At 44.8% G+C, this 24,069-nt stretch overlaps 1 protein-coding gene across 6 annotated transcripts in view; it reads left to right on the top strand.

Annotated features, from left to right (window-relative positions):
• LOC122938486 (LIM zinc-binding domain-containing Nebulette) overlaps positions 1-24,069 on the top strand; it is a 235,380-nt gene that overhangs the window by 140,457 nt on the left and 70,854 nt on the right. For 4 of the 6 annotated variants that reach the window (XM_044294027.1, XM_044294030.1, XM_044294028.1 and 1 more), the window contains 3 exons: positions 5,585-5,680; positions 12,708-12,818; positions 19,819-19,929. The exons of the other annotated variants lie outside the window; for them this stretch is intronic. In XM_044294027.1, the coding sequence (XP_044149962.1) occupies positions 5,585-5,680; positions 12,708-12,818; positions 19,819-19,929 (318 nt within the window). The remainder of the gene's footprint in view (positions 1-5,584; positions 5,681-12,707; positions 12,819-19,818; positions 19,930-24,069) is intronic. 6 annotated transcript variants of the gene reach the window in all.

The raw sequence follows: 24,069 nt of genomic DNA, 5'->3' as shown, positions 1-24,069 counted from the left end.
TACAGATGCATTTAATTGAATAGCTCACTGGCTATGCATTTTTTTTATTACATGCAATTACAAAAGTATTCAGATCCAGGTGTTGGTTTGAAAAATGTAGAATATGTTTCGTGACACAACCCTTTAAGGCAGTTTTCTGCTGTAGTTTTCAAATTCGGTGCATAGACTGCAGGCCGATGCACCTAATACAGGTCCTTCTAAAAAAATTAGCATATTGTGATAAAGTTCATTATTTTCTGTAATGTACTGATAAACATTAGACTTTCATATATTTTAGATTCATTACACACAACTGAAGCAGTTCAAGCCTTTTATTGTTTTAATATTGATGATTTTGGCATACAGCTCATGAAAACCCAAATTTCCTATCTCAAAAAATTAGCATATTTCATCCGACCAATAAAAGAAAAGTGTTTTTAATACAAAAAAAGTCAACCTTCAAATAATTATGTTCAGTTATGCACTCAATACTTGGGCGGGAATCCTTTTGCAGAAATGACTGCTTCAATGCGGCGTGGCATGGAGGCAATCAGCCTGTGGCACTGCTGAGGTGTTATGGAGGCCCAGGATGCTTCGATAGCGGCCTTAAGCTCATCCAGAGTGTTGGGTCTTGCGTCTCTCAACTTTCTCTTCCCAATATCCCAGAGATTCTCTATGGGGTTCAGGTCAGGAGAGTTGGCAGGCCAATTGAGCACAGTAATACCATGGTCAGTAAATACCAGTGGTTTTGGCACTGTGAGCAGGTGCCAGGTCGTGCTAAAAAATGAAATCTTCATCTCCATAAAGCTTTTCAGCAGATGGAAGCATGAAGTGCTCCAAAATCTCCTGATAGCTAGCTGCATTGACCCTGCCCTTGATAAAACACAGTGGACCAACACCAGCAGCTGACATGGCACCCCTAGACCATCACTGACTGTGGGTACTTGACACTGGACTTCAGGCATTTTGGCATTTCCCTCTCCCCAGTCTTCCTCCAGATTCTGGCACCTTGATTTCCGAATGACATGCAACAGTCCAGTGCTGCTTCTCTGTAGCCCAGGTCAGGCGCTTCTGCCGCTGTTTCTGGTTCAAAAGTGGCTTGACCTGGGGAATGCGGCACCTGTAGCCCATTTCTTGCACACGCCTGTACACGGTGGCTCTGGATGTTTCTACTCCAGACTCAGTCCACTGCTTCCGCAGGTCCCCCAAGGTCTGGAATCGGTCCTTCTCCACAATCTTCCTCAGGGTCCGGTCCCCTCTTCTCGTTGTGCAGCGTTTTCTGCCACACTTTTTCCTTCCCACAGACTTCCCACTGAGGTGCCTTGATACAGCACTCTGGGAACAGCCTATTTGTTCAGAAATTTCTTTCTGTGTCTTACCCTCTTGCTTGAGGGTGTCAATGATGGCCTTCTGGACAGCAGTCAGGTCGGCAGTCTTACCCATGATTGCGGTTTTGAGTAATGAACCAGGCTGGGAGTTTTTAAAAGCCTCAGGAATCTTTTGCAGGTGTTTAGAGTTAATTAGTTGATTCAGATGATTAGGTTAATAGCTCGTTTAGAGAACCTTTCCATGATATGCTAATTTTTATAGATAGGAATTTTGGGTTTTCATGAGCTGTATGCCAAAATCATCAATATTAAAACAATAAAAGGCTTGAACTACTTCAGTTGGTGTGTAATGAATCTAAAATATATGAAAGTCTAATATTTATCAGTACATTACAGAAAATAACGAACTTTATCACAATATGCTAATTTTTTGAGAAGGACCTGTATATGAGTGACTAGGCGTGTGCGTCTCGTCATATGACACATCCCCTTTAATGTAGCCATACACCTTAGATAACATGCATGCTCAGCCTGGGGAGCAGGGAATAAGCTGCTTCCAGACACCTTTTGGCAGCATTTTATTGCGAGTGACATCTGCCAACCGGTGAGAGTTGGGGCACCCTCATACACATTAGATGCAGTCCCATCAAAGTTGGCGGGTTCAGATGACATTCATCTATCGGGCATGGCCATCTTATCAAGTGCTGTCAGCCAGCTTTCAGGAGAGATTTTCAGGTTTGCCTTCTAAAGGACTAGAAAAAGCTGGCTGACACCCCTTGTGTGATCTTTAAAAGGGTTTTCCAGAATTTTTTAACTGATGAACTATGTTCTGGATGTGCTGTCCGCATCCGTTGCTCCGTTCCGTAGCCCCACAAAAAAAATAACATGTCCTATTTCTACAATGGGCCACCCCTTCCGTTCCACATATTGCGGAAGGCACAAGGGCAGCTTCCGTGTTTCGCAGATCTGCAATTTGCGGACCGCCAAAAACTGAACGGTCGTGTGCCTGAGGCCTTACTCTGGTGAGCCAGTCCGACCCTGGTAACCTAACAGCCTGTCCTGGTCTGGCCAGAGGCTCCGTGATGACAGCCACACGGCCAAGATTAGAGACGCCTCCGATCCCAGCTGCATGTGTACTCAGGGGCTGTGATCCATACTTGTGCATTCACACAACCGTATGTATTTTGTGGTACGCAAAAGGCAAAAAATACAGATGACATCCGTGTTGCATCCGTTTTTTGGTTTTTTTTTGCGGATCCATTGTAACAATGCCTATCCTTATTCACAAAGTGGACAAGAGTAGGACATGTTCTATCTTTTTTGCGAGCCTACCGAACGGACATACGGATGCAGACAGCACACGGTGTGCTGTCCGCATTTTTTTGCGGACAAATTGAAATGAAAGGGTCCACATCCTATGCGCAAAAAATGCGGATCGGAGGCGGACTAAAAATACGGTTGTGTGAATGGGGCTTTATCCAAGTAGTATAAGAAAAAGGGACGACCTCCTTTTTTTTCTTCTTCCATCAGCCAAGGAATCACAATTTCTGGGGTTGTCGGATTCAGCGCTTTAGGATATGGTATTGCTTTATGATTGGTAAGGCTCTGACCGCTGGGACCCCTACCTATCATCAGAACGAAGGGGCGAAACCATAGTTTGCTTCCTATTTGTCTGCCATGCAGGGAACTGCAATACAACTCAATTGAAGTAATGTTCTAACCAAAATATTGAAGATGGCTTCATTTGCATTCTACTTCTATTTGTATCTTTAATACCGTATGTAGCTGCCTGTGTAAAACTTTTCATGGACTATTGACGCTACATATAGACAGAAATGGCTACGCTGCCATCTCCAGGCCACAGTAGGACACAGTACTTCGGCAAAAGTTATAAAATGGGCAAAAGTTTAGAAATATCAGTGTAAATGTTCCAAGAATTATACCCTAAATTAGTATTGTTTAGAAGCAATTCAATAGTTTAACATGGCTCCTTTAAATGATTTATTTTCCTACTTACTTTGTCTAACTAATTGTTTTTCTCATGGCCAGGCATTTTGGGTAATGAGGCCCAGGGTATGTTGGGATACTGTGCTTAAAATGCTATTTGGGAACATGGAGTCAAAACCAAGAAGGCCAAGGGTCAAAAATAATTTTAAACCTTGTACAATATGTACATAAGATTATTTCACTTTAGTTATTCATACTTTTTTAAAATCCAATGTTTTTTCATTTATTTTTAAGAAAATTGTAAGGGTTAATAATGCAATCACAGAAGTTCGGGCTTGGGATCGGTGTTCTTTAGATTGTATTATTTTCCCTTACATGGTTATAAGGGAAAGTAATAGCATTCTTAATACAGAATGCTTAGTACAATAGCGCTGAAGGGGTAAAAAAAAAAAATTACATTTTTTTTTAACTCACCTTAATCCACTTGATTGCGCAGCCCGGCTTCTCTGTCTTCATCTTTGAGGAATAGGACCTTTGATGACGTCACTGCGCTCATCACATGGTCCATCACATGATCCATCACCCTGGTGATGGATCATGTGACGGACCATGTGATGAGCGCAGAGACGTCATCACAGGTCCTATTCCTGTGCACAGCAAAGATGAAGACAGAAGAGAAGCCGGGCTGCGCGAGCAAGTGGATTAAGGTGAGTTAAATTATTATTATTTCTTTTTAACCCCTCCAGCCCTATTGTACTATGCATTCTGTATTAAGAATGCTATTATTTTCCCTTATAACCATGTTATAAGGGAAAATAATAAAGATCGGGTCTCCATCCCGATCGTCTCCTAGCAACCGTGCGTGAAAATCGCACCGCATCTGCACTTGCTTGCGATTTTCACGCAGCCCCATTCACTTCTATGGGGCCTGCGTTGCTTGATAAACGCACAAAATAGAGCATGCTGCTATTTTCACGCAATGCACAAGTGATGCGTGAAAATCACCGCTCATGTGAACAGCCCCATAGAAATGAATGGGTCCGGATTCAGTGCGGGTGCAATGCGTGAGTTGAACGGAACACTCGGCTGTGTGAAAGGGGCCTAAGGGCCTGTTCAAACCGTGGCATTTTGGCGCGGACACCATGCCAAAATTCCACCTGAGGCCGTGTGGTGTCTGTCTCCCATTGTTTTCAATGAGAGGCAGCACTGCAGTTCACGAGCTGGCAGTTTAAAGCCACGACCATGTCAAGGAGGGACGGTGTGTGGACGGCTGCCGCTGGAAGTCGCAGGGACTGTCCACTTGCGGCTTAGCTCCATTCAAAGGTGCAAGTGGGTCAGTGGCATTCACAGTAAACTACTGCTGCAGAAACTCTGCTGATTTCTGCTACGGAGCACATGGCGGATTTTGACAGTTTCAAAATCCATCGTGTCACCGGGCCCTAATAATTAAAATTTAAAGAAGAAAATTAAAGTTAAATTTCTACATTGTGTTCTACAAAATGAAAATTGGTTTTAGTACACCCTCACTTGACTGGCATCCCACATTCAAAATATCCACAAATTACTCAGAATTAGGGCTCATGCACACCGTTGCCAAAGCTGTTCCGTGCATTGAGGACCGCAATTTGCCTCGGCCTTGGCACCATCCGCGCAGCTGCTGCAACGGAGCCAGACCCATCCAACTTGAATGGATCAGTGATCCACCCGCACCGCAAAAAAACTGAAAATGTTCTATTTTTTTTCTCTACGGAGGCACGGAGAGAAACCTATGCGGAAGCGCTCCGTAACGCTTCCGTGCCTCTGTACCGCACCTTCCAGATTATGGACCTATTCAAGTGAATGGGTCCACATCCATTATGCGGTGAGCACACGGCCAGTGCTCGCATATTGCAGACCCACTGTTTGGGTGCTGCAATATGGGCACGGCGGGCCTTGAAGTCAGCCACAAAGAGAAGAGATGCTCTTGGCTCTGGAGGACCCAGCGTATCCATGTGTTATATGGACAGCCCATTCTTTTAAATGAAATCTGTGTAATTCATCATTTCTCCTGAGGTGGCGCTGCATTCTTGTATCCCCATAAATTACAGCTGAGTGATGGGGGTCCCAGCATCAGGGGAACTTCTGATGAGCGTAGTGTCAGCTAATCTGTCTAACACAAAGGGATTGCCACAATAACAGCAAGAACAGTACCTTACAGTATGCCTGTGCCGATTAAAAGCTGCAACAATTTACTGCGCAGCGCCTCATCAGGAGCTGGGTGTGCACCATCCCTCGCACTTTCAGGATATCTGCCTTTAAAATAACATTGGCTTCATTGTCTTGTTTTACAGATCAGCTACAGAGAGAAGTATAAAAAATTAAAAGGCAAGAATGAGTTTGTTCCTGATACGGCGAAACTGAAGGCTGTCACAGATTCCATATCAGAGGTAAGCATCCTTTGGCAACCCTCTGTGCTGCTGTGAAGCTCTGTGTATATGCCATGTGTGTAGACCCTTTGGGTGTGGTCCACCTCGGCAAACATTTTTTCTTACTTCAATGGATCTAAAATTAAAGAAATAAACAACTCTTAATGTAGTCCTGATGTTTACAGCTCCTAGGCAGATATTTATGTCTCCATGGTTACAGACTACAAACAAACCTTGTGTAGTCGGATCCAGAATTCATACTCCCATCTATCCTAATACTTGCCAAGTTACCAAATGCATCTTAGTACATAGAAGGGAACAAGGAGGGTGACTGTAGGATCTGACCACACCGAGCTAGTTTGTAGCCTGCAACCATGAAAGTCTAAAGATCGGCCTAGTGGCTGTGGATGCAAAACAATAGAGGAATTTTAATTAGGTACAAGTTTTCCCCTATTCACAGGGAATAACTATCAGATTGGTGGGGGTGCTGCCACAGGCACCCCCACCGATCACAAGAATGGGGGCCTCGTACCACCAGCAGTCCCCTTGCTGCTCCGCTAAAATGACCGGTGCGGCTGGTTGCACATGGACGCGGTCCTCCATTAATTTCTATGAGAGTACCGGAGATAGCCAAGTAGAGCGTAGATAGCCGTTCTCATGATCCATGGGGTCCCTGTGGTAGTATCCCTTGTGGTAGGACCCCCACTAATCTGATAGTCATCCCTTATCCTGTGAATAGGGGATAACTTACACCTACTGGAATACCCCTTTAATTATTTTAGAGGCATTGGAGCTGAAAAAATGTTTAAAACATCTATCTATTTATCTCTCATATCTATCTATCTCCTATCTATCTATCTATCTATCTATCTATCTATCTATCTCATATCTATCTATCTATTATCTATCTATCTATCTCATATCTATCTATTATCTATCTAATTTCTATCTACTATCTATCTCCTATCTATCTATCTATCTATCTATCTATCTATATCTATCTATATCTATCTCATATCTATTATCTATCTATCTATCTATCTATCTATCTATCTCATATCTATCTATCTATCTCATATCTATCTATCTATCTATCTATCTATCTATCTATCTATCTCATATCTATCTATCTATCTATCTCATATCTATCTATCTATCTATCTCATATCTATCTATCTATCTATCTATCAAATCAAATCAAATCAGCTTTATTGGCAGGACTAAATACATTTTAGCATTGCCAAAGCAAGTGGGAAATAATTGGGTAGGGTTGGGGGTGGGGACACGTCCAGGGTGGGGGTATAGGAGTCCATTGTATATCGGGCTCCTCTCAGTCTATGGCAGGCAGTAATATATTGTGCTGCTATGGCCGTTGTGTTCTCCTCTTCCCCCAGCAGTATGGAGAGTCTCTCTTCCTCCTCCATGGAGGTGAAGTCTGGGCAGAGATCAGACAGTCTCCTGAAGTGAGTCTCCCTCACGGCTGAGTATTTGGGGCACCGCAGCAGGAAATGAGCCTCATCCTCCACGGTCTCCTGGTCGCACTGTTGGCACAGTCTGCTCTCCCTGGGCATGTACCGCTGTCGATAACGCCCGGATTCATATCTATCTATCTATCTATCTATCTATCTATCTATCTATCTATTTATCTATCTATCTCATATCTATTATCTATCTATCTATCTATCTATCTCATATCTATTATCTATCTATCTATCTATCTATCTATCTATCTCATATCTATCTATCTATCTATCTATTTATCTATCTATCTCATATCTATTATCTATCTATCTATCTATCTATCTATCTATCTATCTCATAATCAAATCAAATCAAATCAAATCAGCTTTATTGGCAGGACTAAATACATTTTAGCATTGCCAAAGCAAGTGGTAAATAATTGGGTAGGGTTGGGGGTGGGGACACGTCCGGGGTGGGGGTATAGGAGTCCATGGTATATCAGGCTCCTCTCAGTCTATGGCAGGCAGTAATATATTGTGCTGCTATGGCCGTTGTGTTCTCCTCTTCCCCCAGCAGTATGGAGAGTCTCTCTTCCTCCTCCATGGAGGTGAAGTCTGGGCAGAGATCAGACAGTCTCCTGAAGTGAGTCTCTCTCACTGCTGAGTATTTGGGGCACCGCAGCAGGAAATGAGCCTCATCCTCCACGGTCTCCTGGTCGCACTGCTGGCACAGTCTGCTCTCCCTGGGCATGTACCTCTGTCGATGACGCCCGGATTCAATGAGCAGGCTGTGGGCGCTCAGTCTGTACCGGCTCAGGATCTGTCTGTCTTTTGGATTGGGGAGTTTCTCCAGATATGGGGCCAGTTTGTACTCCCTCTGCAGGCTCTGGTATACTGTCAGCTTCTGGGATGTTCTTATGTCGTTTTTCCAGACGCTAATATACTCCTCTTTGTACTTGTGTATCGTCCTCTGGATTCCGCCCTTTGTCAGGCTATATTGGTTGGTGGATTGGGCAGGCTGGGTTTGGGTGACTTGTTGCGGGGTGCTTTGTTTTTCTGGGGCTTCTTGGTGTAGCAAGGCTTTGTGATGGTAGGAGCTGGGACTGCTGCTATGTAGATGGGCTCTGAATGATAGCGCCCTCTTCTGTACAGCAAAGTAGAGTGGGAATCTGCCCAGTTCTGCTCGACAGGCGCTGTTTGAGGTGCCCCTGTGGACCTGGAGAAAGTGTTTGCAGAGTTCTAGGTGGAATAGTTCTGTTGGCCCAGAGTCCCACTTTGCCCGGTCTGGGTATATGTCTGGGCCCCAGACTTCGCTGCCATACAGGAGGATTGGGGCGATGATGGTGTCAAGGATTTTAAGCCAGACGGTCACTGGTGCTTTAAGGTGATACAGACGCCTTCTGATGGCATAGAAGGTTTTGCTCGCCTTGTCTTTCAGTGTTTCCATGGCTTTCTTAAAATTCCCTGATTGGCTGATTTCTAGGCCCAGGTAGGTGTAGCTGTCGGTTTCTGAAATTGGACAGTTGTTTAGCAGGAAGAGAGGACGCCCGGCTGCTTTTCGATTTCTTTTCTGGAACACCATGATGTTGGTTTTCTTTGGATTGATGGGCAGTGCCCATGTGTTACTGAACTTCTCCAGGATTTTCAGGTTATCTTGGAGACCTTTCTCAGTTGGCGATAGTAGCAGAAGATCATCTGCATAAAGGAGAAATTTCACCTCAGTGTCATGGAGGGTGAGACCAGGTGCTGAGGAGGACTCCAGAGCCGCCGCCAGCTCATTGATGTAGATGTTAAACAGGGTTGGACTGAGGCTGCAGCCCTGTCTGACTCCTCGGTTCTGCTGGAAATAAGCCGTTCTCCTCCCATTTACCTTCACGCTGCATCTGTTCTCAGTGTAGGAGCTTCTGATGACATCATATGTTTTTCCTCCTATTCCGCTTTCAAGAAGTTTCAGGAATAGGCCCGGATGCAACACTGAGTCAAAGGCCTTCTTAAAGTCCACAAAGCAGGCATAGATCTTTCCCTGCTTTGTATTGTGGACATGGCTCTTGATGAGGCTCTGCAGGGTGTAGATGTGGTCCGTGGTGCGGTGGTTTGGTATGAAGCCTGCTTGGCTTCTGCTGAGGATGTTGTGCTGGGTGAGGAAGCTGAGGATCCTCTTATTCAGGATACTGCTGAGGAGTTTTCCCAGGTTGCTGCTGACACATATCCCTCTATAGTTGGCTGGGTCATACTTGTCTCCGCCCTTGTGTATGAGGGTGATGATGCCCTGGTTCCAGCTCTGGGGGAAGTAGCCGGCACTCAGCACAACATTGTAGAGTTTTACTAATGCGACCTGGATTCCTGGCGGGCTGTATTTGATCATTTCTGGAAGAATCCCATCTGGGCCGCTGGCTTTTTTACTCTTTATCATTGAGATCCTCTCTGTTATCTCCTGCAGCGTGATCGGTGTGTCTAGAGGGTTTTGGAAATCTTTGATTTTTTCCTCCATATCCTTCAGCTTTTTCGTGATTTCTTTTTGTTCTGGGCTTTGATCCTCCCTCGAAATGGCTTTGTACAGGTCCTTGAAGTACTGGAGCCAAATGTTGCCGTTTTGGATGTGGAGGTTGGTGTTCTTGCTGGTTTTGTCCATCTGCTTCCATAGTTCCCAGAAGCAGTTGTCCTGGAGAGCGTCTTGGAGTTGGAGGAGCTTGGTTGAGATGTTGCCTTGCTTTTTCTTTCTGAGGGTATTTTTGTATTGCCTTTGTATGTTGTTGTAGGCTTCCCTCAGACTGGGGTTGTTCGGATCTTGGTGTTTCCTATTTGAGGCCATTCTTAGCGCCTTCCTTATATCTTTACACTCCCGGTCAAACCAGCTGTTGGGTTGTTGCTTTTTTGGCCTTCTGTTGCATCTTTTGAGGTCAGACATTTCCGCCATGGTGCAAAGTATATTATTAAAGTCCCTTACCGCGAGATTTACTCCTTCTGGATTCAGCTCATACACTTTCCTATGGAAGTTATGGAGCATCTCCTGGATCTCTGTGCTGTTTATGGTCTCCATATACTTTGGGGCTGACATCTTGGACCATTTAAAAGATGGAGGTAGGCTGAAGAGGCCGGTCTGCTGACATGTTTGTGCTGGTAGTTTACTTGTGGATTTTATGTATAGGAGCAGTTGGTTGTGGTCTGACAGGTGTGTCTGTGGGGTGACTATGAAGCTACTAACATTTTTGGGGTCCATATCTGTGATGGCATAGTCTACTACACTGTTGCCTACATAGGAGTTTAGGGTATATCTACCAAGAGAGTCTCCCTTGGTGCGGCCATTGAGAATATGAAGTCCGAGGCTTCGACATAAGTGCAATGTTCTGCCCCTTTTGTTTACTGTGCTGTCATAGCTGTTATCTATCTATCTATCTATCTATCTATCTATCTCATATCTATTATCTATCTATCTATCTATCTCATATCTATCTATCTATCTATCTATTTATCTATCTATCTCATATCTATTATCTATCTATCTATCTATCTATCTATCTCATATCTATTATCTATCTATCTATCTATCTATCTATCTCATATCTATTATCTATCTATCTATCTATCTATCTATCTATCTATCTATCTATCTCATATCTATCTATCTATCTATCTATCTCATATCTAACTATCTCATATCTATCTATCTACAGTATCTATCTATCTATCTATTTTACATATAATCATCATATTATCTCTTAAAAAAGAATTGCCTTATCCCCAGTAAATACTAGGACTCCGCTGACATACGTCTGTGGTCTGCTGCTCGGCACCCCAGCGCGGGGCATATACGAGACCACACACAGCACTACGTGGCACACGTGACCACCGCAGTCCAGTCTTCTGATTTATGTGTAACATCTGCAGATCTCTCCAGCGATCATCATCTCTCTGTTCGGAGATTTTATAGTGTCTCGCACAGTAATTGATTTCCAGGCTTGATCACTATGGACAGGGGTCATTTTATTACTGTCCCCAAGAAACCCTGCTCCATGATGGTGACACACGGACTGCTGTATGTGAGCACGATTCACAGCGACGGCAGAAATTGGAAGCTTTCATCTGTTTTGATGTTGTCGCCTGCTTTCATGTGGATTTTTCTTACTGTTGTATATTCTGAGAATTGAGCAATATATGTTAGGGACATGACCGCATTTTCGGTCAGCGTCCGATCAGCTTTTTTAGAGGCTCACACTCGGACCCATTAATTTCTATGGAGCAGCAATCTGTGTCCGTTTGTCTGCATGTCTGTTCCGCAAAAAAAATAGAACATGTCCTATTCTTGTCCATTTGCAGGACAAGGACAGACAATGGATCCACAAAAATAAAACGGATGCAACACGGATGTCATCAGTTTTTTTTTGTGCGGATCTGTGTTTTGAGGACCGCACTGTGTTTTGTGCATGAGCCCTTATAAGAATAGCCGAGTAAGGCCCCTTTCACACTGGGCGAGTATTCCGCGCTGATGCGATGCGTGAGTTGAACGCATTGCACCCGCACTGAATCCCGACCCATTCACTTCTATGGGGCTGTGCACATGAGCGGTGATTTTCATGCATCACTTGTGCGTTGCGTGAAAATCGCAGCATGCTCCTCTTTGTGCGTTTTTCACGTAACGCAGGCCCAATAGAAATGAATGGGGTTGCGTGAAAATCACAAGCAACCGCAAGCAAGTGCGGATGCGGTGCGATTTTCACGCATGGTTGCTAGGAGACAATCGGGATGGAGACCCGATCATTATTATTTTCCCTTATAACATGGTTATAAGGGAAAATAATAGCATTCTGAATACAGAATGCATAGTAAAATAGCGCTGGAGGGGTTAAAAAATAAAATAAAAAATTTAACTCACCTTAATCCACTTGATCGCGCAGCCCGTCATCTCTTCTGTCTTCTTTCTTTGCTGTGTGCAGGAAAAGGACCTGTTGTGACGTCACTCAGGTCATCACATGGTCCATCACATGATCTTTTACCATGGTGACGGACCATGTGATGACCAGAGTGAGGTCACCACAGGTCCTTTTCCTGCACACAGCAAAGAAAGAAGACCGAAAAGATGCCGGCTGCGCGATCAAGTGGATTAAGGCGAGTTAAATTTTTAATTTTATTTTTTAACCCCTCCAGCGCTATTTTACTTTGCATTCTGTATTCAGAATGCTATTATTTTCCCTTTATAACCATGTTATAAGGGAAAATAATACAATCTACCCAGCACCTAACCCAAACCCGAACTTCTGTGAAGAAGGTCGGGTTTGGGTACCAAACTTGCCGATTTTTCACACGCGAGTGCAAAACGCATTACAATGTTTTGCACTCGCGTGGAAAAATCGCGCATGTTCCCGCAACGCACCCGCACCTTTTCCCGCAATGCCTGTGTGAAAGAGGCCTCAGTGTGCATGCTGGGAGTTGTAGTTTCACAGCACCTGGAGTGCAAAAGGTTGCCGATCCCTGGTATAATGAAAAGAACAATCACTGATGGAAATCACTGATCAAACACTGACCAAACACTGACTGTGTGAAAGCAGCCTGACCTCACTAACAAAAACTCATGTTTCTTTATGTTCTAGACAAAGTACAAGGAAGCCGGCAGGAAGGAGTTATCCCACTCCCTGTACCAGATGATGCCAGCAACATTAGACACAGCATTTGCTAAACAAGTCTCGGAGCTTCAGAGTGAGGTACTGTCAAAAAAGTATTTTCTTCCCCAAATTAACCCAAAAATATATCAATTATATTAAAATATCAATTATCAATCATGATAAATAAATAATGTTTGATTAAGATCATTTTAACTGTTACCTAACCATTTAGCACGTTCTGGTAACTCTTGGCCAGCAGGTCGGTGGCAGTGTAGTCCCTGGCAGACACCTTGCAATCTTCGTCAGTGTTGCAATGCTTCCCTTCAGGAACAGAAGGACCTTTGTTACAGAGGACGGCTGACTACATGTTGTGCCAGGTTTCTACGGCAACAGCCAAAAACCAGGCTTTACACTGTTTATAAATATTGTCCTTATGTCATCAGATACGGCTCCGGTCTGACCAGTCACCGAAACGATGCTTCTCTTGTGATACATTTTATACTGTTTAGTAAAACAGTAAAGAAAATAGAAAAAACAAACAAAAAACCTAATTTATAGACTTGCAAAAAAATTGTATTTAAAGGGGTTTTCTATTTGAACAATTCCTACCTATGTAAAAGGTCCCCCCGTCAAGCTCACTTGTAATCACTCCTGGTTGGCACTACTTTGTCACTGATTAAGGGCCCATGCCCACTAACGTGTGGCAGTGGTGCCCGTATTGCAGACCGCAAACAGCGGGTCCGCTAAATATAGGGCACCGGCCGTGTGCAGGCCATACTGTGGATGACTTGAATGGGTCCGCGATCCGCCAGATACGGAGCTTATGCCCACAGAAACACTAAGAAGCGCTTCCGTGGGATTTTGGTCCCTGCCTCCACGTTGCAAAAAATATATATAAAAAAATAGAACATGATCAATTTTTTTTGCGGTGCTAACCATATCTTTCGGATTGCGGACGCATTTTAAGTCAATGGGTCCGCATCCGCAAACGGTGCCCGTGCATTGCGGACCACTATTTGCAGTCCGCAGCATGGGGCACACGCTTTATGATGAATAAAGGGGTTTTCTGAGAGTACAATATTGATGACCTATTCTCAGGATAGGTCATCAATATCAGATCGGTGGGGGTCTGACTCACGACACCCCCGCTGATCAGCTATTTGAAGAGGTTGTGGTGCTCCGTTGAGCGCCGCAACCTCATCGTAGGACAGTGACGTCACGTTCATCGGCTAGGTGATTTGAATTTTAATTTTTTTAAAAACTTTTTTTTAAGTCACGGTGTAGCAAGCAGCAATCATTAGATTGCCATTTGTATTCTGTAATGGTATTTTATCCATTACAGAATACAGCATCCAGTATATTCCAATGCCGTTCTGCCACCTGCAGGCCTGCATTGGAATATACCAGTGAACCTCAAGCACCGCCTTCCCGTTCTCAGCCAGGAGCGGCTGCTACCAGAGCAGAAGCGGGCGGCTCCCGCATTATCACCGCTCAGATGCTGTGGTCACATTTGATGGTATCTCAGACTAAAAGGTCCACAATCGGCGTTATCGCCGATCGCAGATGTTAGCCCTGGGTATCTGCAGTGTGAAACAGCAGGCTTCCAGTGGCTACGGCATTCGCTTCACTCTGGATCAGGCTCCATCTTTAAAGACCCGACATCTGCGGTATATTAACGGTGGATGTTGGGAAAGGGTTAAAAAGGGAAGTGACCTGTCCATACTTGACACGGATTCGGAAGGATGAAAAACCACCTCAAAATAGCATCAAAAACCACGTTGGAATAAAAACTACATCCTAGAAAACCATGAGGAATCCTGAATCATATTCCAAAACTGTGACCATACCCTCGCGATAATGAGCTTAGAGAGCGGTTATTTTAGCGTCTTTTAGCCTGGTTGCTCTGTGTATGTGAATGTAGTGAACTTTTACTACGGCGGTCCCTCTTAGCCCATCGCCCAGTCATGCCTGGAATTGAAGCCTTAATGCCGGGTTGATACTTATCCTGCTCTTCATCCAAGACACTTTTGTAAATGACTCATTTTGAAGGTGCTGGGTGTTCACGGTATTTTATAGAAATCATCACAACCAGGACAAGTCACCGCAGTCTCCCACGTCGCTATGTGGGTCGTCTACCCAGAACCTGAATTGGCCTCTAACCTGCAGGAATATAATAGGTAAAGTGGGTCCTTGTGATGTATGACGGCAGGTGCGTCCTCCTCGGCCGTCCGCAATCTGACACTGTGCGCCTTCTCCACTAAATGCTGCATCAATTTACTGGGTCGGAGGAAAATGTAGCAGTCGCATTTCATGGGAATAGACATCTGCTGGAAAAAGAAACTAACCACAGACAACTACGTGGATAAAAGAAACGCTTTTTATTGTCATCGTAAAAATAAAATATATTTTGGCAACGTTCATGTTTTCTCTGCCATAAATAAAAGCCTGTTTTTTTGTTCTGCTCTGACATTCAATTACTCAAATATTGGTTACAGTATTTCTCATTTCACACCCAAATGACATCATTGAAATACATTTAAAGGACGTGTGTAAAGTGATGGCTCGGTGGGTAAATGCATTTTCCCACAGTCTAATATATTGTTTATTAAACTCTTGATGGATGCTAGTGTTACCTTTTTACTCTCTTTCTAATAGAATAGTAAGGTTAGCAAGGGGTGCATTACACTGTGGGGTACAGTAAATTAACATAGGGGTGCATTACACTGTGGGGTACAGTAAATTAACACAGGGGTGCATTACGATATGTGAAAGCACAGTGGCCTACCGTCAATGGAGGCAGACCGCACAACTGCTACAGGGCGCTGAGCTTTCCTCTTCCTGACATGAAAGCACTGCATTTTCATGCACCTGCCACTAGGGGGAGCGCAATGCAATGGGATTATTACAGTAACTCCCCCTAGTGGTGGCTGGTGGCATCCAGTTTACTAATGTATTAAGTCAAGCATGTCAAACTCAAAGGCTAACATGGGCCAAAAAAACAAAATGTAAGTTTATGTGGGCCGCATCAAAAAAATAAATATTTTTTTTTTACAATATAATGCAGACGGATCCGTTCTGAACGGATCCACCGTCTGCATTATATGAGCGGATCCGTCTCAGACGGATCCGCTCTGAACGCAAGTGTGAAAGTAGCCTTAGGGGCGAGAACCTGGGATCTTTCATCCCTTGTCCTATTCAGCTCTATCATGGTGAATAGGACTTCACACTGTCCCTGCTGCTCTGTGCCTTGTGCACACAGCATCAGGGATGTTACCATGGCAACCAGGGCTTCTGTAGCGTCCTGGCTGCCATGGTAACTGATCGGAGCCCCAGGCTTACACAGCTGGGGCTCCGATCAGAAGCTGCCACTGCACCACCAATGAGGGGGAGGGGAGAGGTCCCTGTGGCCACTGCCACTAATGATTTTAATACTGGGGGGGTTGAGAGGGGCTGGCGCACTGTGCCACCAATGATTTTAATGGGATGGGGGGTTGAGGGGGGGGCACTCTGCACCACCAATGATAAATTACCCCTTTATACAGGAGGCTGGTACTGGCAGATCAGCAGTTAACCCCTTAGGTGCCGCACCTGAGGGGTTAACTGCCTCTGATCGCAGCTCCCTGTCAGCGGCAGGGTGCCGGCAATGCGATTCTGCTGCCAGCACCCGCCTCCTGTATTGTGTTAAAGACTGACTTTCACTATCAGGCCACACAGAGCGGCGCCCAGCGATGTCTCAGCACTCACCATTAGTCCTGGGCGCCGCTCCGTTCGCCTGCAGTGCTCCATTACTGTCTCCTCTCCTGCTCCACATGCTGCTGATTACTATCGGAGCGATGGGAGGAGACATCAGCTTCACTAGTGGGCGTTCCTTCTTCCTGGCTGTAGCGCTGTCCAATCGCAGCGCAGGGAGAAGGAACGCCCACTAGTAAAGCTGATGTCTCCTCCCATCACTCCGATAGTAATCAGCAGCATGTGGAGCAGGAGAGGAGACAGTAATGGGGCACTGCAGGCGAACGGAGCGGCACCCAGGACTAATGGTGAGTGCTGGGACATCGCTGGGCGCCGCTCTGTGTGGGAAATGGGAATAGTCCTATCATTGGTGGCTCAGTGCGCCCGCCCCTCCTCCGCCCCTCTCTCCTCATTGGTGGCGCAGTGCGCCCGCCCCTCCCCCCTCCCTCTCTTCTCATTGGTGGCAGCGGCAGCAGCACAGGGGGAGGGAGGAGGAGGACAGCTTCCTTCTCCCTGTGCTGCTGAGAGAACATGAGCGCGCCGATAGCAGCGCGCTCATGTTCAGAGATACTAGACTGCCGGGCCGCAAAGATATTCATTGCGGGCCGCATGTTTGACACCCATGTATTAAGTGAATTGGAGCAGTGATTTAGAGCTGTATGAGGGAGATTTAAAGAGTTATGAGAAAAGTTGCACCAAAATTATTATTTGTGGGGAAAGCTATTATTTAGGCCGAATGCACACGGCCGTGTTCCACATTGGGTGATATGACGTTGTGTGCTTCATGCCGCCGCTGCACTACAGTAATACACTGGTATGATCTATACTGTAGTGCAGCGGCAGCATGAAGCGCACGGTGTCAGAGCAACCAATGACGCCGTGCACTCCCCTCCTGTCAGCAGGAATCCAGGCCGGGATACCACAGACCGCTCACGGCCGTGTACATTCGCCTTACTAAAAGGCACGTCAGGAGAGGCTGCAGGTCCTCATTAAAGAGGAAACTATCACCTCTACTGATATGTCTGTTTTGGTTCTGCAGCATCTATTCTTATGACTCTATGTTGTGTCATTCCTCTATTATTCCTACTGGAAGCTTATAAATACTGTGCCAGCAGATTGACATAAGTGTACTGCTCATGGTGACATTTCATATAATATATTTCAACGGTGTCACAAAGAAAAATCCGACTTGGACGGACTTTTTCTGGCCGTTGCATCGCAGTCGCAGCATGTCGCATTGTGACACCATTGAAATACTTTACATGAAATGTCGCACGAGACATGTCGCCATGTTGCCATACTCTAAGGCCCCTTGCAGACAAGCGTTCCTCACGCAGCGAGTCCGCAACGCAGCTCCCGGCCTGACCTCCCAGCGCTGCCGGGGGTCACATAGCATTATATTGCTTTATAATGCTATGTAACCCTTACAGTTCTGGAATGTATTGGATAACACTGGCAGCATTATGTCAGTGTTATCTATAACATTCCAGAACTCTTAGGCCTCTTTCACACGGGCGAGATTTCCACGCGGGTGTGATACGTGAGGTGAACGCATTGCACCAGCACTGAATCCGGACCCATTCATTTCTATAGGGCTGTGCACATGAGCGGTGATTTTCACGCATCACTTGTGCGTTGCGTGAAAATCGCAGCATGCTCTATTTTGTTTGTTTTTTAACGCAACGCAGGCCCCATTGAAGTGAATGGGGCTGCGTGAAAATCGCAAGCAAGTGCGGATGCTGTGTGATTTTCACGCACGGTTGCTAGGTGACGATCGGGATGGAGACCCGATCTTTATTATTTTCCCTTATAACATGGTAATAAGGGAAAATAATAGCATTCCTAATACAGAATGCATAGTACAATAGGGCTGGAGGGGTTAATAAAAAAATAATTTAACTCGCCTTAATCCACCTGTTCGCGCAGCCGGCATCTCTTCTTTCTTCTTCTTTGAGGAAAAGGACCTGTGATGACGTCACCGCACTCATCACATGGTCCGCCACATGATCCATCACCATGGTGATGGATCATGTGATGGACCATGTGATTAGCGCAGTGATGTCATCAAAGTGGATTAAGGTGAGTTAAATATTTTTTTATTTATTTTTTAACCCCTCCAGCCCTATTGTACTATGCATTCTGTAGTCAGAATGCTATTATTTTCCCTTATAACCATGTTATAAGGGGAAATAGTACAATCTACACTACAACTAACCCAAACCTGAACTTCTGTGAAGAAGTTCGGGTCTGGGTACCACATTCAGTTTTGTATCACTCGGGTGCAAAACACATTGCACCCGTGCGATAAAAACGGAACAACAGAACGCAATCGCAGTCAAAACTTACTGAAATTGCGTACCTACTTGCGCGGGTTTGCCGCAATGCACCCGGGACGCATCCTGAGCCAAAACATGACACCCGTGTGAAAGAGACCTAAGGGTTACATAGCATCATAAATCAATATAATGCTATGGGACCCCCGGCGGCGCTGGGAGGTCAGGCCGGGAGCTGCGTTGCGGACTCGCTGCGTGAGGAACGCTCGTCTGCAAGGGGCCTAAAGCCTCTTTCACACGAGCGTGACGGATTAGGTCCAGATGCGTTCAGTGAAACTTGTACCATTTTGCAAGCAAGTTCAATCAGTTTTGTCTGCGATTGCGTTCATTTGTTCAGTTTTTTCTGCGCGGGTGCAATGCGTTTTGATGCGTTTTTCACGCGCGTGATAAAAAACTGAAGGCTTACAAACAACATCTCTTAGCACCCATTAGTGAAAAACACATCGCATCCGCACTTGCTTGCGGATACAATGCGTTTTTCACTGAAGCCCCATTCACTTCTATGGGGCCAGGGCTGCGTGAAAAACGTAGAATATAGAACATGCTGCGATTCTCACGCAACGCAGAACTGATGCGTGGAAAAAAACGCTCATGTACACAGACCCATTGAAATGAATGGGTCAGGATTTAGTGCGGGTGCTATGCATTCACGTCACGCATTGCAACCGCGCGGAAAACTCGCTCGTGTGAAAGAGACCTAAAGGTCCAGGTGGCTATTATCAGTCTAACACTGGCAGGACTTTGCAGGGACACAGCCCTAACTGTTGACACCCATCTGGACCTTCAATGCAAACTGCTGGCAATTCAACTTCTAGCAGGAATAATAGAGGAATGGCACAACATAGACTCCTAAGAATAGATGTTCCAGAATTATCACAAGAAGGATGCAAGCGGTTACTTAAACAGACATGTCAGGAGAGGGGGCAGCCTGGTCCGCTTTAACATTTTTGGGCAAGTGTTAGATTAAAGCATTGCCTTGGTTTTGCCATTACTATACGGAGAGCTGAGTTGTTGTATAACGCGGATATTTCTTGCAGGTTCTTTACAAGCAAAAACACGATGCAGATAAGGGAAAATCTACTTACGCTCAAATGCTAGAGCCCCCAGACATCAAGCACGCGATGGAAGTCAACAGACACCAGAGCAATGTGAGTAAATGTACAGCTTTCTAGTCTGGGGTTTTCCCATTGATTAGATATGTCTGTCTGGTGGGGGCTAACGTGTGGGACCCCCACCTACACTGTCTTCAGAGACCATGCTGTGTGTGATCTAGTCCTATGGAGCAGTGCCGTGCATGATTGGTCCATCACTCTGGGGATCGGTGGGAGCGATGGTCAGACCTCCACCAATCAGTAATTAATGGTCTATCTAAAATATATATATGTAGCCAATAATAAAGGGACTGTCCATGATTAGAAAAACACAGCAGCTGTTTTGTTCCAGTAACAGCGCCACACCAGTCCGGGGTTGTTGCCGGTAATGCAGCCTAGCTCCATTGAAACAAACAGGACTGGGCTGCAATACCAGAAATCACCTGTGGACGCGGGTGGCGCTGTTGTTAGGAGAAAGCAGTTGTGTTTTTCTAATCCTGTCCAAGCCTGGTAAAATGTTTAATCAAGCCAGCGCTGTTTTAATGGAAATGATATATTCACCATAAGATGTACATACAATCTAGAGATTTCCTCTTGTAACTTAATTAAACCACAGAAGTGAATGAATTTACATATTAGCGAGGGAAGACGGAGACAAGTTCGGCGACTAATCAAGCGTAGTCTGTATATTAATGAGGTGAAAGATTAGCAAAAAAACCCGGAATGACTTAATCAGCCGAACATGCAGTAACTGACGGCGAATGATCATTTTCAATTTTTTTACATATAAAATCAGTGTCTGTCCCGATTATACAGAGCGGAGAGCCGCAGCATATATGTTACAGAGCGCTGAAGCGGAATGATGACGCTTATACAATAGCTGCCAGCATTAGTCACATATATACAAGTACGAGTCCTATAACTGGAGATATCCGAGATACAGTGGCAGCAAACTTTAACTTGACTTTTTCAAGGACTTTTGTTTGGTTAAAGTGACCCTCCGGTTCAAGGAATAAAAAAAATCACTAAGGTTTTTCTTAGGCTGTGAGGTAACAGGTGCCTGCGCTATGTAATAATAGTGTGCGTTATCCCTGTACTGTTTGTATAATTCCTGTGCTGCAACTGTGTAGATTGTGACATCTGCCTATATTATGCCCGTACTATGACATCACTGTGTTTATTATCCCCGTACTGTGACATCACTGTGTTTATTATTGCTGTACTGTGACATCACTGTGTATATTATCCCCGTACTGTGACATCACTGCCTATATAATCTCTGTACTGTGACATCACTGTGTTTATTTTCCCTGTACTAAGACTTACTGTTTTATTATATCTGTACTGTGACATCAGTGTTTATTATCCTTGAACTTTGACATTACGATGTCACTGTATTGTAACATCACTGCCTATATCATTCCTGTACTGTGACATCACTGCCTATATCATCCCTGTACTGTGACATCACTGCCTATATCATCCCTTTACTGTGACATCACTGTATGCATTATCCCACTATTGAGACATAAGACTAAACATTGTTCCTTTTCTGCCACATCAGTCTGTGTATTATCACTGTAGTATGAGATCACTGTGTACATTATTTCCATATTATGACATTACTGTGACATCACATTCTGCATTATTCCTGCAGTCTGCAAACTCCTTGATACCCTTGAGCTGGGTTCATCTTGCACACTGTCATCCTAGTTGCCAACTGTCATGAATTTGCCGGGTTTATCCCAAATTTTCAGGAACTTAAGTTTGTCCCAGTTAGAAAATGGGTGCGGTTTATATAGACAATTCGGGAGTCCCAATTTTACCAACACAAAAGTTGGTAACCAGGTGTGTCCTAGTCTTTTTTCATGCCAAGGATTCACTTTTTGCTCGCCTGACCCTCTATAACAGGGATGGCCAACCTGAGGCTCTCCAGCTGTTTCAAAACTACAACTCCCAGCATACCCATACTGCCTACAGCGAACAGCTTTCATCAGGGTATGATGGGAGTTGTACAGCTGGAGAGCCGCAGGTTAGCCATCCCTGATCTATAATCGCTGAGCTCTCGTGATCCTACCTGGTCCCATCACTCTGGTTCCTCATGGCTCTTCTGTCCGGTAGCTTAGTTGGGTGGCAAAGGCCAGATCTTTCTTCTGTAGGGTTGCGTCACCAACATTTGCTGAAACACATCTCTACTCAGTCACAGGTATCAAAGCTCTGAATGAGATGCTAAAGAAGCACCTATGCTTGTGATGCTTGGGGGTCCACATATCTTCATGATGTATACAGGGGTAACTTGGAGTTCCTGGGCCCCAATGCGAAATCTATGTCATTTATAGTACTGGCCTACTTGTAAGGGTGAGAGAGACCTTTTGGGTCCTCCATGCTTCAGGGCCTGTGTTGGTCTCATTGTACAGTACAGGTCTTGCTCTACTTACATGTGAATCCGTTTTAGCAGGGGATTCATTATAGGATTCCGCGCATCCGCTGACGTGAAGAGGTGTTAGCGCTGATCAGCATAAACTGAATGGAATGTATTACGCTATTTTTACTGCCATCTCTCTCCCTCTGGCAGAAATTATCTCTGTCTATGATATTTATACTTCTAATTAGAGGTTAAAACGAGGTGAGATGTACAGAGCAAACGAGAGAGCGGTTAATGAAGGAACTAGAATTAAAAGCTATTTTAGGACAGGGCTTATTTGGCGACTGGAGGAATTTTTTCACCTTATCTTTCCATCCACACAGTCATACTGGGGCTTGTTTTTTATCCAGGTTGAGTTTCAATGGTATTGATTAAGTTTCTTTGGAGGGAGAATGGAAAAAACCTGCAATTCCCATTTTTACAGTTTAAATGTTGCACTATTCTCTGGGCAACATAAATAATAATATTTGCTTTTTTGTTTACTACTGGAATATCCAGTTCAGTTCTGGGCACCAGTCCAGAGAAAGGATGCTCTGGAGCAGCAGAGAGTACAAAGGAGAGTGACTAAACTAATAAGGGGCATGGAGGGTCTTAGTTATGAAGAAAGATTATGTCACTAGCTTACCTGCCCGGGCTCCAGTAATGCCCTTTTGTGTTGCAGCGTGGCCGTGTGAGACACTATGCTGGGTCGCGCCCCCTGTGACGCACTGTCTAAGCCACGTCCCCATTTGGTTCTGATCCAGGGGCTCGGCGCTCTATTTAAATCCCCTGCTGGCAATGCAACCTTTCCAGTTATAGGTTTTACTACCTTGCTGTGCCCCCGGTACCATTCTGTGTGTATTGACTTGCTATTTGTTTTGACCTCAGCTTGCCTCTTGACCACTCTGTCTTGTGATTTGGTACTGTGACTCCCGCCTGGTTCTGACTTTGGCTTGGCTTTTCTGACTACCCTCTGTCTTCTGAATTGGTACTGTATTGTCCGACCGGTTCCGACCCATTCCCGTGCGACAGCGTGTTTGTGTTTTGTCGCCTGTGTGTGTGTTTGTGTTTGTCTTATAACTATAGAAAGTCAAATGGCAGCGCTCACCTGAGTATCGTATCAGAGGCACGGATGTGGCCAGGACAAAGTCAATATAAACTGTGTAAAAAGTGGAAGGCTCCAGCTTCTGATAAAACAATATCCTTTTTTCAATGCGGAAAAATCTATACAAAACAAGACAGATGCAAAATTGCGGCATTTCAGATCTCAAGTTAACAATCCTTAGTCATGGTATGAGTAAGGATCATTAACTTGAGATCCGAAACGCGGCGATTTTGCATCTGTCTTGTTTTGTATGGATTTTACCGCATCGAATAAAGGATATTATTTTATCAGAAGCTGGACCCTTCCACTTTTTACACGTGTGTTTGTCTTGCACTTAGCAGAACAGGGAACGTCAACCAGTTGCGGACTTGCCACTTAGGGCTTGCACTGCAAATAGGCAGAGTAAGCAGATTGGGTTCTAGTCAGGGCTCACTGTCTGTGTGTTTTCTGCCTACTGAGCTGACAGATAAAAATAATTTAAATGTATTAAGTCTTGAGAAGAGGAGACACTATACAAATTTATAAATGGGCTGTACAAAAAATATGGCGAAAAGATGTTTAATGTAAAATCCCCTCAAAAAACAAGGGCGAACTGCCTCCGTCTGGAGAAGAAAAAGTTCAGTCTCCCGAGGCGTCAAGGCTATTTTTACTGTAAGAACTGTAAATCTGTGGAATAGTCACATCCGGA

Source organism: Bufo gargarizans, chromosome 5 (genome assembly GCF_014858855.1).
Source record: "Bufo gargarizans isolate SCDJY-AF-19 chromosome 5, ASM1485885v1, whole genome shotgun sequence".
In the NCBI taxonomy this organism is placed as follows: Eukaryota; Metazoa; Chordata; class Amphibia; order Anura; family Bufonidae; genus Bufo; species Bufo gargarizans.
The sequence above is the reverse complement of the archived record's forward strand: the minus strand, read 5'-3'. Positions and strand labels throughout refer to the sequence as shown.